General features: G+C 33.6%; 1 protein-coding gene across 1 annotated transcript in view; it reads right to left on the reverse strand.

The window, feature by feature from the left end:
• Positions 1 to 13,293, reverse strand: part of LOC134846409 (uncharacterized) — a 33,976-nt gene that overhangs the window by 14,834 nt on the left and 5,849 nt on the right. Inside the window, exon 2 of the mRNA XM_063863755.1 lies at positions 12,548 to 12,656. Coding sequence (XP_063719825.1) covers positions 12,548 to 12,656 — 109 coding nt within the window. The remainder of the gene's footprint in view (positions 1 to 12,547; positions 12,657 to 13,293) is intronic.

Genomic DNA, 13,293 nt, shown 5'->3' on the forward strand with positions numbered 1-13,293 from the left:
AACTGGAGGAAGTGCTCAGAATGGATGAGATTCAGGAGGACACTACAAGAAAAACTCTGGGGCGCTGAGCTAAATTAAAGTCAACTTCCAAAAGAACACTATTGAGTTATATCCTTTTGGTTATACTCATGGAGTAATTTCAGATAAGGTACACCGTCTGTTCGACACGCTATCTTATTTTCGGCCGGATAGATTCGTGCAACTTCTTAGTCTAATACCAGTCTTAATCTTACTCTTATATCTCCTAGTCTCAAAAGATCTAGTGTACACCGGTTTACGCCAGTTAGTTCCAGAAAGAGAACAACTGTATTCTAAGTTTAATTCAAACTGTTCTAGTGTTGAAACTACAAGTAGTTTCAACACTTACAAATAAGTGGGTTGTTAGTTTGATGGAGTATGGTTGGTTAGTATTTAATATTTTATAGAGATAAAATATCATAATAACCAATGATAAATACTAGTTTAGATCTGGTTCCATCCATCCGGGGTTTAGGGAATTTTAGTTTTTCAATTTTCTATTGTAGTGGAGGATGGATGATGGTGTTTTTTTAGAGGTTGCGAGCATATTCTTTTTTCTGGTTTGGAAGAAGAGATGTTATCACGATAGTTTCGGGAGTTCGTATTATGATTTTGTGATGAGTGTTGATCTGGTCGATTTTTACAGAATAGCAATGGTCCAATCACATTCGGGAATGTCATGTAGTTTGACTTTGGATGCAGTGTCTGGTGACTTGGATCTGTACGTATACTTGAACATCGAGATGGCCATTGTTCGGTTGCAATGGGTTTCCTTTGCTGCGATGCCAAGTCGTACTTTAAATCCGTTGAACGTAGTGACTGTAGGTAGCATGTCAGGTGTGTCTTGCCATTCCGTAGTTGGAGTGTGATTGGGTTGTCAAGTTCCTAGCTGCTCGTTTTTGGGCTTTATGTTATCTATATACTGCATTGTATTATATACATATATAAATCTTTGTTAATCTTGTTTTTAGTCATGATCTTGTATTAGTTTTTATCGCAAAAGCGTTATTATTTAGTTCGGTTATTTTTAAGAGCTACTCACACTTGAAAAACTCTCGTCAAAAATAGAGTTGGGGGTGTCACAAAGCGTGGATGTAGCACGGTGGGTGAGGCCGGCTATAGAGCATGCTCAAGACGTCCTCTCTGGTGGGTTAGGCCAGAAGTGAGGGTAGAATTTCATGCTCGCTTTTCTGGAGGGTCCTGTTTTTGTTGACTATTTTGTGCCTTTTTGATTACTGTTTTTTTTCTTTTGTTGTCTTAGTTTTAACTTTTTCTCATAAATCAAATTGTTCGTCTTGGGTTTGTCTTTAGAATTTTTGGTTTGTGATGTTTAGTAAGCTTGCGTTGGTTAGTTTGAGTTATTATATAATTCCTTTCATACAGGGTTGAAGGAAAATTTGAAACGTGTTAAAATTGGTTAGAATTGTTATCAGTGAAAGTTAAAACTTAAATTCATTATTTTAAGCAATTCTTCGTTGGCAAACTGTGCGATTGTGGATAGAATTTGTGGGCGAGTGAATATTTAAAATATAAAGAAGCGACTTTGAAAAGGTTAGTACTGCTTTTTGTAATTTATGGGCAATTTTTATTTATTTACCACTTTGAAACTAAGAAGTTTACTGCTTGATTTGGGGGTTGAAATTATCAATTTAATTTCAATTGTAAGAATATTTATTGAATTGGGGAGAAAAATTTATATATCATTTTATTGCTTTGTACGGGAGAATTTTACTGCTTCAAATATTGAAATTGGTTAATAGAAATTTATGAATCTAGAAAAAGTTTTCTGTGTTTTTTTCTCTTTTTGGTCTTGTAGATGATTGATGATTGTGCCTATGAAGAAAAAAGAAAATATTTATTTAAGAATGGTTAGTTTTTGTTCGAGTTTTTTAGTAAATTACTTAATTCATATTACCTAATCTTCGGTGAAGAATTCGTGGGGAAAACGTCGTGGATGATGTCTGATGAGGTTAGTAATTTAGCTAGCAAACAAATGGTGTATTTAGTTTGAAGAAGTTGGCAAAGCAATTCGAGTGCTTCAATGATGTTGTGCTCTTCAGTGCTGGGTGAGAATTCATATGGTGAGTTTTGAATATTTTTGTGATTTATAGTCAGGTCTAGAGAATATCCTTTTCTTACTAATGTTCCAATTCTTACTGCAAGTTGTTTAATTGTTTCATTGGGGATTCTACAAAATTCATTTCATAAGACTCTTTGGCGTTGTTTGTTTCTTTCAGAGTCGAACATTTTTGAAAATTCTTGTGTGAATTTTTTCCAATCTGATTTAATATCTATAGGTCAAACTGAATACCATTTTTAGGCTGAGCCAAAAAGTGTGGTTTAGATTGGAGCTGTGCTTCGATGTATCCAAGTTTGATGAAGTGGTGTATTTACTGGTTCAGGTCCTAAAGTTAAAATCAAATTGGCTGTGACTGCATTTAAATAATCTTCTACTGAGTATTCAGGATCTGTTCCTGTGATTACCACTAGTGGTTTTTTTGAAGATATAGAGGAACCACCCATAAGGTATGGATGCATAGTCATTTGTAGTCATTCTGCCGCATTTGGTATTTGAGAAAAATTTCTAATTTGGGTTTTTGTTATTTCATGTTGTTGTAAATAATATGGTAACAAAATTTCATTTTGCATTTGGGTTGGTTGCTAATTTTAGGTCTTTACTGGGTTTTGTGGCTGAAAGTTATTGTTTTACGACGTTGAATTTTGTCATGTTTGTCGTGTTTGTTCAGTTCGTGTATATGGTTTGAAAAGATCTGGTTGATAAATACGATCTTGTTGATCAATGTTCCAATTTTTGGTTTTGCTGATTTGTATTGAATCTTTGTTGATTTTGATGATAATATTCTTCATCTTCTGAATAATGTGGTTGATTCCTATTATGATGTTTGTTTGTCATGTTTTTTTTTGTTGAAAAAAAGGACAATTTTCGCAACGGTCTGGTGTAGCTCGTGGTTGATCGTCAAAAAAAAAACTGGGTGAGAAGCTTGTTGTGGTACGTTTTGATTATAGCTTTGTGATAGTGATTGATTTTGACTATTCATATTAGGGGGTTTTGTTGTTTTGGATTTGGCGAAACAATTATTATTATGATCTGAGAAGATGTTTCTGTTTGACGTCTTTCGTTTATTTGTTTGTCTTGATGTCGTTACTGGTTTAAAAATTTGCTAGTCAATTCGTGAATATTTTGGAATAACGGAAGGTTTTACTGTGGATTGTATAGTTGTTTATGGAAATGCTGCGTTTTTGTTTCTTGGAGTTGTAAGTGTAGGATGAAAAGGGGAAATGCTTTGTTCCGTTGTTGTTTGCATTGTTTCAACTATTTCTTCATTTACAAAACGTGATGGAGTTTGATTATCTTGTTGTGTAAGATTTCTTGTTCCGTTCAAATTTTCTTGTGTTTCAATGAATGTAGAAATTGAAATATTGTTTCCTGTTCTGTCAGCGAAAAATGAATTGTAGTTTAAAGGTGTTGCATCAATAGTAAGTGGAGTTATCCCAACATAATAACTATTGATGGAAACTGTCGTAATTGCTTGAATTGATATATAAGTTGGTATATTAATAAATAATGGATGAGACCATTCAGGGTCCCAAACATAGTCTGTTTAATCTGCCAATATAGTTTTATTGTCGGAATTTTGTGGTCAAAAACTTTTTCTTGCTAGTGATATGAGATCATTGTTATGACAAAATAATCAATTATAAACCATGCTAGTATCTTTTATAGATCGTGTTTAACACTTTGTTATAATACATTATTACCTGTGAGGTTTTCACGGATTGAATTTAAAAATTTTGAGAAAATACAGATTTCGATAGTTAGATACTATTTGATGACTTACTAATTTGTTAAGGGTTTTAGCCTGGGTCATCTAAGAGAAAGGGCTCAAGTGAAGGATGAGTAACCGAAGTTCTTCACTGTTTAGCTTATTTAAAATGGTTAGTTTTTACAAGGTTTCTATTAGTCCTGGGTTGTTGATAAGGGTTGGGTAGTGAATCGACGTTTGAGGTCGTTAGACACTTTTGAAATTATAGGGGAGAACAAAATTGTTCTGTTTGATCCAAGGAAAGCCTTGACGATCAAAGATAAATAAATTAATTTAAGGTTTAATTTAAAATGAAAGATTCAAGGGAAGACTTGATGATCTGTTTATTAAAGAAAAATGGGTTATTGAAAACAAGGATAGACCTTGATAAATTTTAATTTTTAAGTTTTGAGATAAAGAAAATTTAAAAGTTAAAGTTTTGATGAGATTATTTTCTTGAATTGTTGCTGTTATGTTTCAGATGATGAAGCTGGGATGAGAAAAATCAGTTACTTTTTGAAACTAACAATGATTTTTGTACAAACTATTTTTTTTTACTTTGTATTTAATAAATTATTTATAAAAAACTTTTGATTTACTGCAGATTTTGGGGGGAACGACTTGTGTTCTTTTTATCAGTCGTTTTTGTAAAGATAGTAGGTTTAGCACCAATAAGGTTCTTGAAGGGTTTCTTCAAATTAAATTCGTGTCAGTAAATGAAAATTTAAAGTTAATCCAAGAAGTATTCTGAATACAAAGGTTTGTTCCGGTTTCCGTCGTACTATCATGTAGCAGATTGGTCCGATTCCTGATTGGCTTTCGCGCCATGATCTTGGTCTTCTTTCAAAACCTAGTATTTCTGATTTTGTTTGAAAATTTGGCGTAAATTTATTGAGACGTAGAGACATTTCTATTAAATTATCTGTTCCGTCTAGCATTTTTGCAATTTTGCAATTGTCTTATTCTAAAATCTATTCTTTCTAAATCTAAATTAGTTAAGTCTTGTTCAACATTTTTGGTCGCACCAGATGTGTTATGTACTAGTGACTGTACTCATAGAGTAATTTCAGATAAGATACACCGTCTGCTCGTCACGCTATCCTATTTTCGGCCGGATAGATTCGTGCACCTTATTAGTCTAATACCGATCTTAATCTTACTCGTATATCTACTAGTCTCAATAGATCTAGTGTATACTGGTTTATTCGAGTTATTTTTCAGATGGAAAACAACTGTATTCTAGTTTTATTCAATTTGTTCTGGTGCTGAAAATACAATAAGTTTCAGCACTTACAAATAAGTGTAATTTTTAGGGATGGAAAAAGATTGGTTAGTTATAAATGTTTTATAGTTATGTTCCATCATAAATATAATTGGTCTATAAATACTAGTTTAGAACTGGTTCCACTTTTAAACTCGCAGTTGCTTGTAAAAAATTTTTAAAAAAACTTGCGCGCGACCGCCCGCTCATTCGTGAAAAAGCAGAAAATTCCCACAACACAGTTCCTGGAACGATCAAATTTTGTTTTGTTTTGATAATTCGTTAGCTGACTCTGTGACACGCCTTTTATTTGAGGAGTTGTTTTGATATCCCAAAAAACTTCCAGTGTACATTTGTTTGATGACTTCTCTCCGGTGGTCCAGACTTTGTGGGTACTGCCGCATCCGGATTCAGATCCAAACTGCATAGTCACGCCGAGATTTTGAGTCTGGATTTGAGTTGTGCCGTGGTTTGCGAAGGTCTCGACATGGCTCGCAAAAGTCCATACTTACGCGACCCATGTTTAGACTTTCGCCACCCATTTCCGGGGCTTCCAGACCTTATGTCCAGACTTTCCAAAATCAAACCCCAGGCGCGACTACGCATTTTGGGTCTGAATCCGGTTGCGGAGCAAACCAGGGCGCGCGCGATTTCATGTTACGAACTTTCAGACTCAGACTCTTTTTAATTTTCAGTTAATTTTTGAAACTAACAATGATTTTTGTAGACTATTTTTTTTTATTTTGTATTTTATAAATTATTTATTAAAAAATTTTGATTTACTGCAGATTTTGGAGTTATCCTAACATAATCTCTATTGATGGAAACTGTGGTAATTGCTTGAATTGATATATAAGTTGGTATATTAATAAATAATGGATGAGACCACTCAGGGTCCCAAACATAATCTGTTTCATCTGCCAATATAGTTTTATTGTCGGAATTTTGTGATCAAAAACTTTTTCTTGCTAATGATATGAGATCATTGTTATGGACAAAATAATCAATTATAAGACATGCTAGTATCTTTTGTAGATCGTGTTTAACACTTTGTGATATTTCATTACTCATGAGGTTTTCACGGATTGAAATTAAAAATATTGAGAAAATACAGATTTCGATAGTTAGATACTATTTGATGACTTACTAATTTGTTAAGGGTTTTAGCCTGGGTCATCTAAGAGAAAGGGCTCAAGTGAAGGATGAGTAACCGAAGTTCTTCACTGTTTAGCTTATTTAAAATGGTTAGTTTTTACAAGGTTTCTATTAGTCCTGGGTTGTTGATAAGGGTTGGGTAGTGAACCGACCTTTGAGGTCGTTAGACACTTTTGAAATTATAGGAAGGGGAGAACAAAATTGTTCTGTTTGATCCATGTAAAGCCTTGATGATCATTAATAAAATAAATTAATTTAAGGTTTAATTTAAAATGAAAGATTCAAGGGAAGACTTGATGATCTGTTTATTAAAGAAAAATGGGTTATTGAAAACAAGGATAGACTTTGATAGGTTTTAATTTTAAAGTTTTGAGAAAAATAAAAATTAAAAGTTAAAGTTTTGATGAGATTATTGTCTTGAATTGTTGCTGTTATGTTTCAGATGATGAAGCTGGGATGAGAAAAATTTGTTAATTTTTGAAACTAACAATGATTTTTGTACTAACTATTTTTTATGATTTTGTATTTAATAATTTGTTTATTAAAAAATTTTGATTTACTGCAGATTTTGGGGGGAACGACTTGTGTTCTTTTTATCAGACGTTTTTGTAAAGATAGTAGTTTTAGCACCAATAAGGTTCTTGAAGGGTTTCTTCAAATTACATTCGTGTCAGTAAATGAAAATTTAAAGTTACTTCATGAAGTATTCTGAATACAAAGATTTTTTTCCGGTTTCCGTCGTACTATCATGTAGCAGATTGGTCCCATTCCTGATTGTTTTTCGCGCCACGATCTTGGTCTTCTTTCAAAACCTGGTATTTCTGGTTTTGTTTGAAAATTTGGCGTAAATTTATTGAGACGTAGAGACATTTCTATTAAATTATCTGTTCCGTCTAGCTTTTTTGCAATTGTTTTATTCTAAAATCTATTCATTCTAAATCTAAGTTAGTTAAGTCTTGTTCGAGAATTTTGGTCGCACCAGATGAGTTATGTACAAGTGACTGTACTCATAGAGTAATTTCAGATAAGATACACCGTCTGCTCGTCACGCTATCTTATTTTCGGCCGGATAGATTCGTGCACCTTCTTAGTCTATTACCGATCTTAATTTTACTCGTATATCTCCTAGTCTCAATAGATCTAGTGTATACTGGTTTATGCGAGTTAGTTGTCAGAAGGAAAACAACTGCATTCTAGTTTTATTCAATTTGTTCTGGTGCTGAAACTACAAGTAGTTTCAGCACTTACAAATAAGTGTAAATGTTAGGGATGGAAAAAGATTGGTTAGGTATAAATGTTTTATAGTTATATTCCATCATAAATATAATTGGTCTATAAATACTAGTTTAGAACTGGTTCCACTATTAAACTCGCAGTTGCTTGTAAAAAATTTTAAAAAAAAAGCGCGCGACCGCCCGCTCATTCGTGAAAAAGCTGAAAATTCCCACAACACAGTTCCTGAAACGATCAAATTTTGTTTTGTTTTGATAGTTAGTTAGCTGACTCTGTGACACGCCTTTTATTTGAGGAGTTGTTTTGATATCCCAAAAACTTCCAGTGTACATGTTTGATGACTTCTCTCCGGTGGTCCAGACTTTGTGGGTATTGCCGCATCCGGATTCAGATCCAAACTGCATAGTCTGGCCGAGATTTTGAGTCTGGATTTGAGTTGTGCCGTGGTTCGCGAAGGTCTCGACATGGCTCGCAAAAGTGCATACTTACGCGACCCATGTCTAGACTTTCGCGACCCATGTCCGGGGCTTCCAGACCTTATGTCCAGACTTTCCAAAATCAAACCCCAGACGCGACTACGCATTTTGGGTCTGAATCCGGATACGGAGCGAACCACGGCGCGCGCGATTTTATGTTCAGAACTTTCAGACTCAGACTCTTGTTGTGACTATACAATTTTGGTCTTTAGTTATGCAATTTGCGGTCGTTTTCTGTAATGCGTTTAGTGTGGCTCCTTTTAGAGCAATGGTTTCTCCTTATTGGTGTTCCAGGACATTCTTTTGACTGTCGTGCTTGCAACTGTTAAAGAAAAGCCTTAGCGATTGAAGTTAATGCTACCTTCATCTTTTCTGATAGCATCACGGTGCTGCAATGGCCCAACAGTAAAAGCAAAATTTCGCCTTTCATGCCAAACGATTGACAGAAAGTATCAATTTGATCACAGTTGATAGGTGACCGCATGTACTTTGTGACAATTAACCTGCGAAAATCACAACCCGCAGCGTTTTAGCAAAAAAACTTGATGAATAAAATTGGATGTCCGAGCATTGTTTCCCTTTTACAAATACTGAGCCTTCAAAACCGTTCTAAGCTTCCTACGCACGTCCACAACAAACTTCACCTTCAGATAACTGTGATCACAATGATGAATACCTTGTTTTTTGATGATGTTTAACGCACTCCTTCAAAACCGTTATTGGCTTGGAATGACTTTAGTTCCTTCAGCTATATATAACTCGTTCTTGCGTAAGGGTGACGTTTGCCAGGGAGTCAAAACCAATTCTATTGCCCACATGCAGCAAAAAGGAAATTGGCTGGATAACGGTTGCACTGCTTATTTTATAAAAGCTTACACAAACTCTTAAGGATGTTCGTTCGTAAGTTCAACATGAAAAACGTCTCCAAAAATAATTGCAATTCTTCAGTAACTCTATTACTGCTTTTTATTTCCAAGGTGCTTTTGATACTGGAAACCTGAAACTGATAGCGTAATATGCCGTCCACGGAAATTGTTTTCCCCTATATACACTATATATTCGAGTTCGAGACTGCCCTAATCCTGCTTATTTAGTTTTTTGTGTAGTGAAAAAAGACTTCTCCCATAAACGTTTCTTCGCATTGTAATCTTTGGAATTGACTGTCTTTAAAAACCTTGACCACCAGTTTTTCTTACTATTTCGGACGGCTGAAAGTAGTTGGCAGTTAAATTGAGTTGATATTAAGTGTTGATTGAAAGGTAAATAATCATTTGAATTGTTCAACATACGTTCTTGCTATTGTTCCGAATAGTTTTTTGTATAAAAAAAAAAACAATTCGATTCAATTTAAACAGAATTGCGTTCTCTTTGCTGCTTCAACAGTTTAGTCTTATCTGACGGAAATAACGTCAGCTATACAAAATTAAAATTGTCAAAATCATCATTTGCAAAAACAAGTCAAACTGATTTTTCTAATATACTTAATTGCTTAAGTTAGAAGAAATGTTTTATGTCGTCAGATAAGCTTCGCAGCCAAATGACAAAAAATGATAAAATCGATTGTATTAAAAAATCTACAGAGTAACGTAAGTATAGAATCGACTTATCCACAACCATTTTGCGAATGATAATCGATTCTAAACAGATAAAACCTATTTTTTCTACCAATAGCGAAAGGATTTTGATGCCGAAATAAGCAATTTTTCTACCCTATAAAACCTTTATAATCTGTAGATAATCTGCATACAGTCAGTATCAAACCTGTATGAAGTTTATAGAGTCAGTAATTGATCTTTAGTCAAAAAAACCTGTATATCAAGTCGTTAACCTGTAGATAATCCGTGGATAATCTGAAGATAATCTGCAGGCAACTTGAATCTTATCTGTATAAAATCTGTAATAAATTGAAATTTTTGCCTAAAAACTATAGGAGTCCTAACAACATCAACTTTGACAAATCAAAATTTAAACGGATGATTTTTTCACAAATTTAAAAAAATTTAGAAAGAGAAAAAATTTTCCTCACTTTTATAGTGAGGTGAAATCTCCTCAGGAAAAATTTTGACCGCAAACTACAAGTTTTAAGAGATCCCTCCAAGGTTTTAAGACATAAAGGTTTCCACAGCAAGAAAAAAAAGATTGTTTTTTGCAATACTTCCTTAAATGCCATTTATAAAATCAATCTTTCCGCGAAACTTTGTATAAAAATACTAAATAAACAACTGAAAACATTAACATGCAATTAGCGACTGCTGCAATTTCTTTCCAGAAAACTGATTTTATTTTTTTCCCGATCAAACATCTGTAAAAACAATTCACTGAGAAGCCTAAATTATACCAATATACTACTCATGTCATCTGATTGGCAAACATGTTGAGAAAACTAGTATTAAATCTGTATATACTATGTTTCAAGAGTGTACAAACTCTGTGTATATAGCCAGTAAACAATCTGTAGATAATGTGTATATAATCTATGTACGATCTTATTTAATCAAGATATACAGTTTGAAACTTTTGCAAAACAAAATTACAACAGATCTGAAATCTAAATTTTTTTCTGTGGAAAATTGATTTTTATTTACTTTTGTGTTTGCGGGGCGGACAAAAAGAAGCAGACAAACCACAATTTGACAGTTAAACAAAAAATGAGCTTCATAACGGATGCATCGCTGAATTTAAGATAGCTTTTATTCACTCCTTCGTGACGAGTCCTCATTAAAATGTTCGTGGGATGGTGACATAACAAACAAGGAAAACACATCAAATTGATTTTATAAATAGCTGTTTATTTTAGAGGAAAACTCCATACTGTCGAAAAAATAGGAAGAAAAAACTACAGTCCGATAATTAAATTTTTCACTTTTTTCAAAAATTAGCGTTTTTCAGCCTTTGAGGTCACACTGTCTCACCACAAGCATTAGCAAAATTAATAGCTGGAACTTGATACGCTGAGAAAGTTAGCTGATGATTTGCTCATCAACAATTGTCAACAGCAAACGTTCTATTACTCGGTTGCAATATCTTCACGCATCGGTAAAACTAAGATTGCAATCAAATATCAATTATTGCAAGTTCAAAAGACTTAAGTCAAACAGGTGTTTTCTAAACACTCCATAATCGATTTTATCAAATCGATTGAAATTGCTCGAATTTTTTTCTTGGGTGTTTCGATTCTTTATTTACAAAAATAACTTTTTTCCAGTTAATTGCTTTTCTTGGGTTGTTTTCTTGGGTTTTTCGATTCCTTATTTACAAAATTAACTTTTTTCCAGTTAACTGCTTTTCTTGGGTTTTTTTCTTGGGTTTTTCGATTACTTATTTACAAAAATAACTTTTTTCCAGTTAACTGCTTTTCTTGGGTTTTTTTCTTGGGTTTTTCGATTACTTATTTACAAAAATAACTTTTTTCCAGTTAACTGCTTTTCTTGGGTTTTTTTCTTGGGTTTTTCGATTACTTATTTACAAAAATAACTTTTTTCCAGTTAACTGCTTTTCTTGGGTTTTTTTCTTGGGTTTTTCGATTACTTATTTACAAAAATAACTTTTTTCCAGTTAACTGCTTTTCTTGGGTTTTTTCTTGGGTTTTTCGATTACTTATTTACAAAAATATCTTTTTTCCAGTTAACTGCTTTTCTTGGGTTTTTTTCTTGGGTTTTTCGATTCCTTATTTCCTTATTTACAAAAATAACTTTTTTCCAGTTAACTTCCCTTTTCATTTCAGGAATTCGACCCTCTGCCGACTCAATTTTCATTTTTGGTGAAGGATCCAAAACAATTTCTAAAGGCGCCTTTGGCACCAATATATACTAACTTTGAGGGGGAGCGCGCACTGAAAAAAAAACGCGACTTTTTGGTCAAAATTTCCCAAAGTTGCCTAAAAACGCCTTTTTTTGTCTGTTTTTTTTTCAAAATTTTGCCTGCGGCGCAAACAATTGCGTCAAAAATGGGGTCTTCATGGTGATTTAGGAGAGCTTTTGAGTCGACCTAAAAAAGGTCGACAAAATTTTCGAACTTTTTAAATATCCTTCCCCTCGAGAAAATCCTAGATCACTGCTAGAAAACCCAAAATTTATTGTTCAAATTGTTTAGAAAGTTTGAGAAGAACTCAAGCATTCGGAAGCTAGCAAAAAAATGAAATCAACAAAAACTTCACAGAAAATTGCATATATGAGATCAGTGATTCTGATCTCTCGCGGTTGAGAAAAAAATTTACCATAAAAATAAAACAAAATAAATCAAAAATTACTGAAAACTCAAACACGACCCCGGACATTTAAAAAATTTTCAAAAGGCAAAAATTGATAAAAACTTGCTGGCAAGGCGGAAAAAATGGAAAAAATGGATAATTAGCCATTTTCAATAAAAGTAAAATCATAGTATCCTAAGTTTTTGGTCTTCCCAATTGTTTGAGATCGAAATAGATCCTCTGGATTATAGAAGCGCAAGGGTGAAGAAACTTTGATTCTGAAAACGAGCGCAGAAAACGATAAGATTCATGCAAATAGTATTTCGGGAAAAAAGGTTGAAAACATTTTAAAACAATTGACTGAATGATTAAAAGAGTAATCATCACTTATCTGTATTGGAGGCACTGAAGGCCGCCTGCGTCTCCCGCGTCGGGCAGTTGGAAGTGCTGACATTCGTAAGTTTCCATACTTCCTCCAACAATGACAATAAAACTCGCCACTAAGCAACAAAACAAGAAAAGCTCATTGCTGGGCAAATTTTTTCAAAGTGAAAATAAAAAATAGCCCGCATAAAATCCTTTTAAAATACAACAATGAACGAACTTTATATGTGACTTTAATATTGCGCCACATATGAGCCCGATCAAGATATTCCTGAGATACCTAAACCTGATAAATCAGACAAAAACAGAACCCCACGCCATAGTTTCTCCTGTCACACATTGTCGGATCGGCCAGAACAGAAATAACTGCATGAACTCAAACCATAACATTAATCGTATTTTCACGTTTGGGATACAAGTATCTATTCTTTAATGAAATTTTGCGATTTTTGTTTTCTTACTTTCAAAAGAGAAATAAACCACATCGTACCTTCCGCGTGGTAAAATGTACCTACACTCATTGGGCTTTCAAGAATAGTAATTGAAACATAGTGATTAGAATTACATTTTCAGACCGTGCATTCGGTTATAGATCATTCAATAAGTTTTCAATTTAAAATATAAATCAATTATAAGCCATTCAAATCCATTGTAATGGTTTATACTGGTTTATAATCTGTATAAATTTGGTGTGCGTGAGTAAATTGATGTATCAGTAAACTATGCTAATGTTATTAAAAACTAATTAAGTAA

This window comes from Symsagittifera roscoffensis, chromosome 5, assembly GCF_963678635.1.
Source record: "Symsagittifera roscoffensis chromosome 5, txSymRosc1.1, whole genome shotgun sequence".
NCBI lineage: Eukaryota > Metazoa > Xenacoelomorpha > Acoela > Convolutidae > Symsagittifera > Symsagittifera roscoffensis.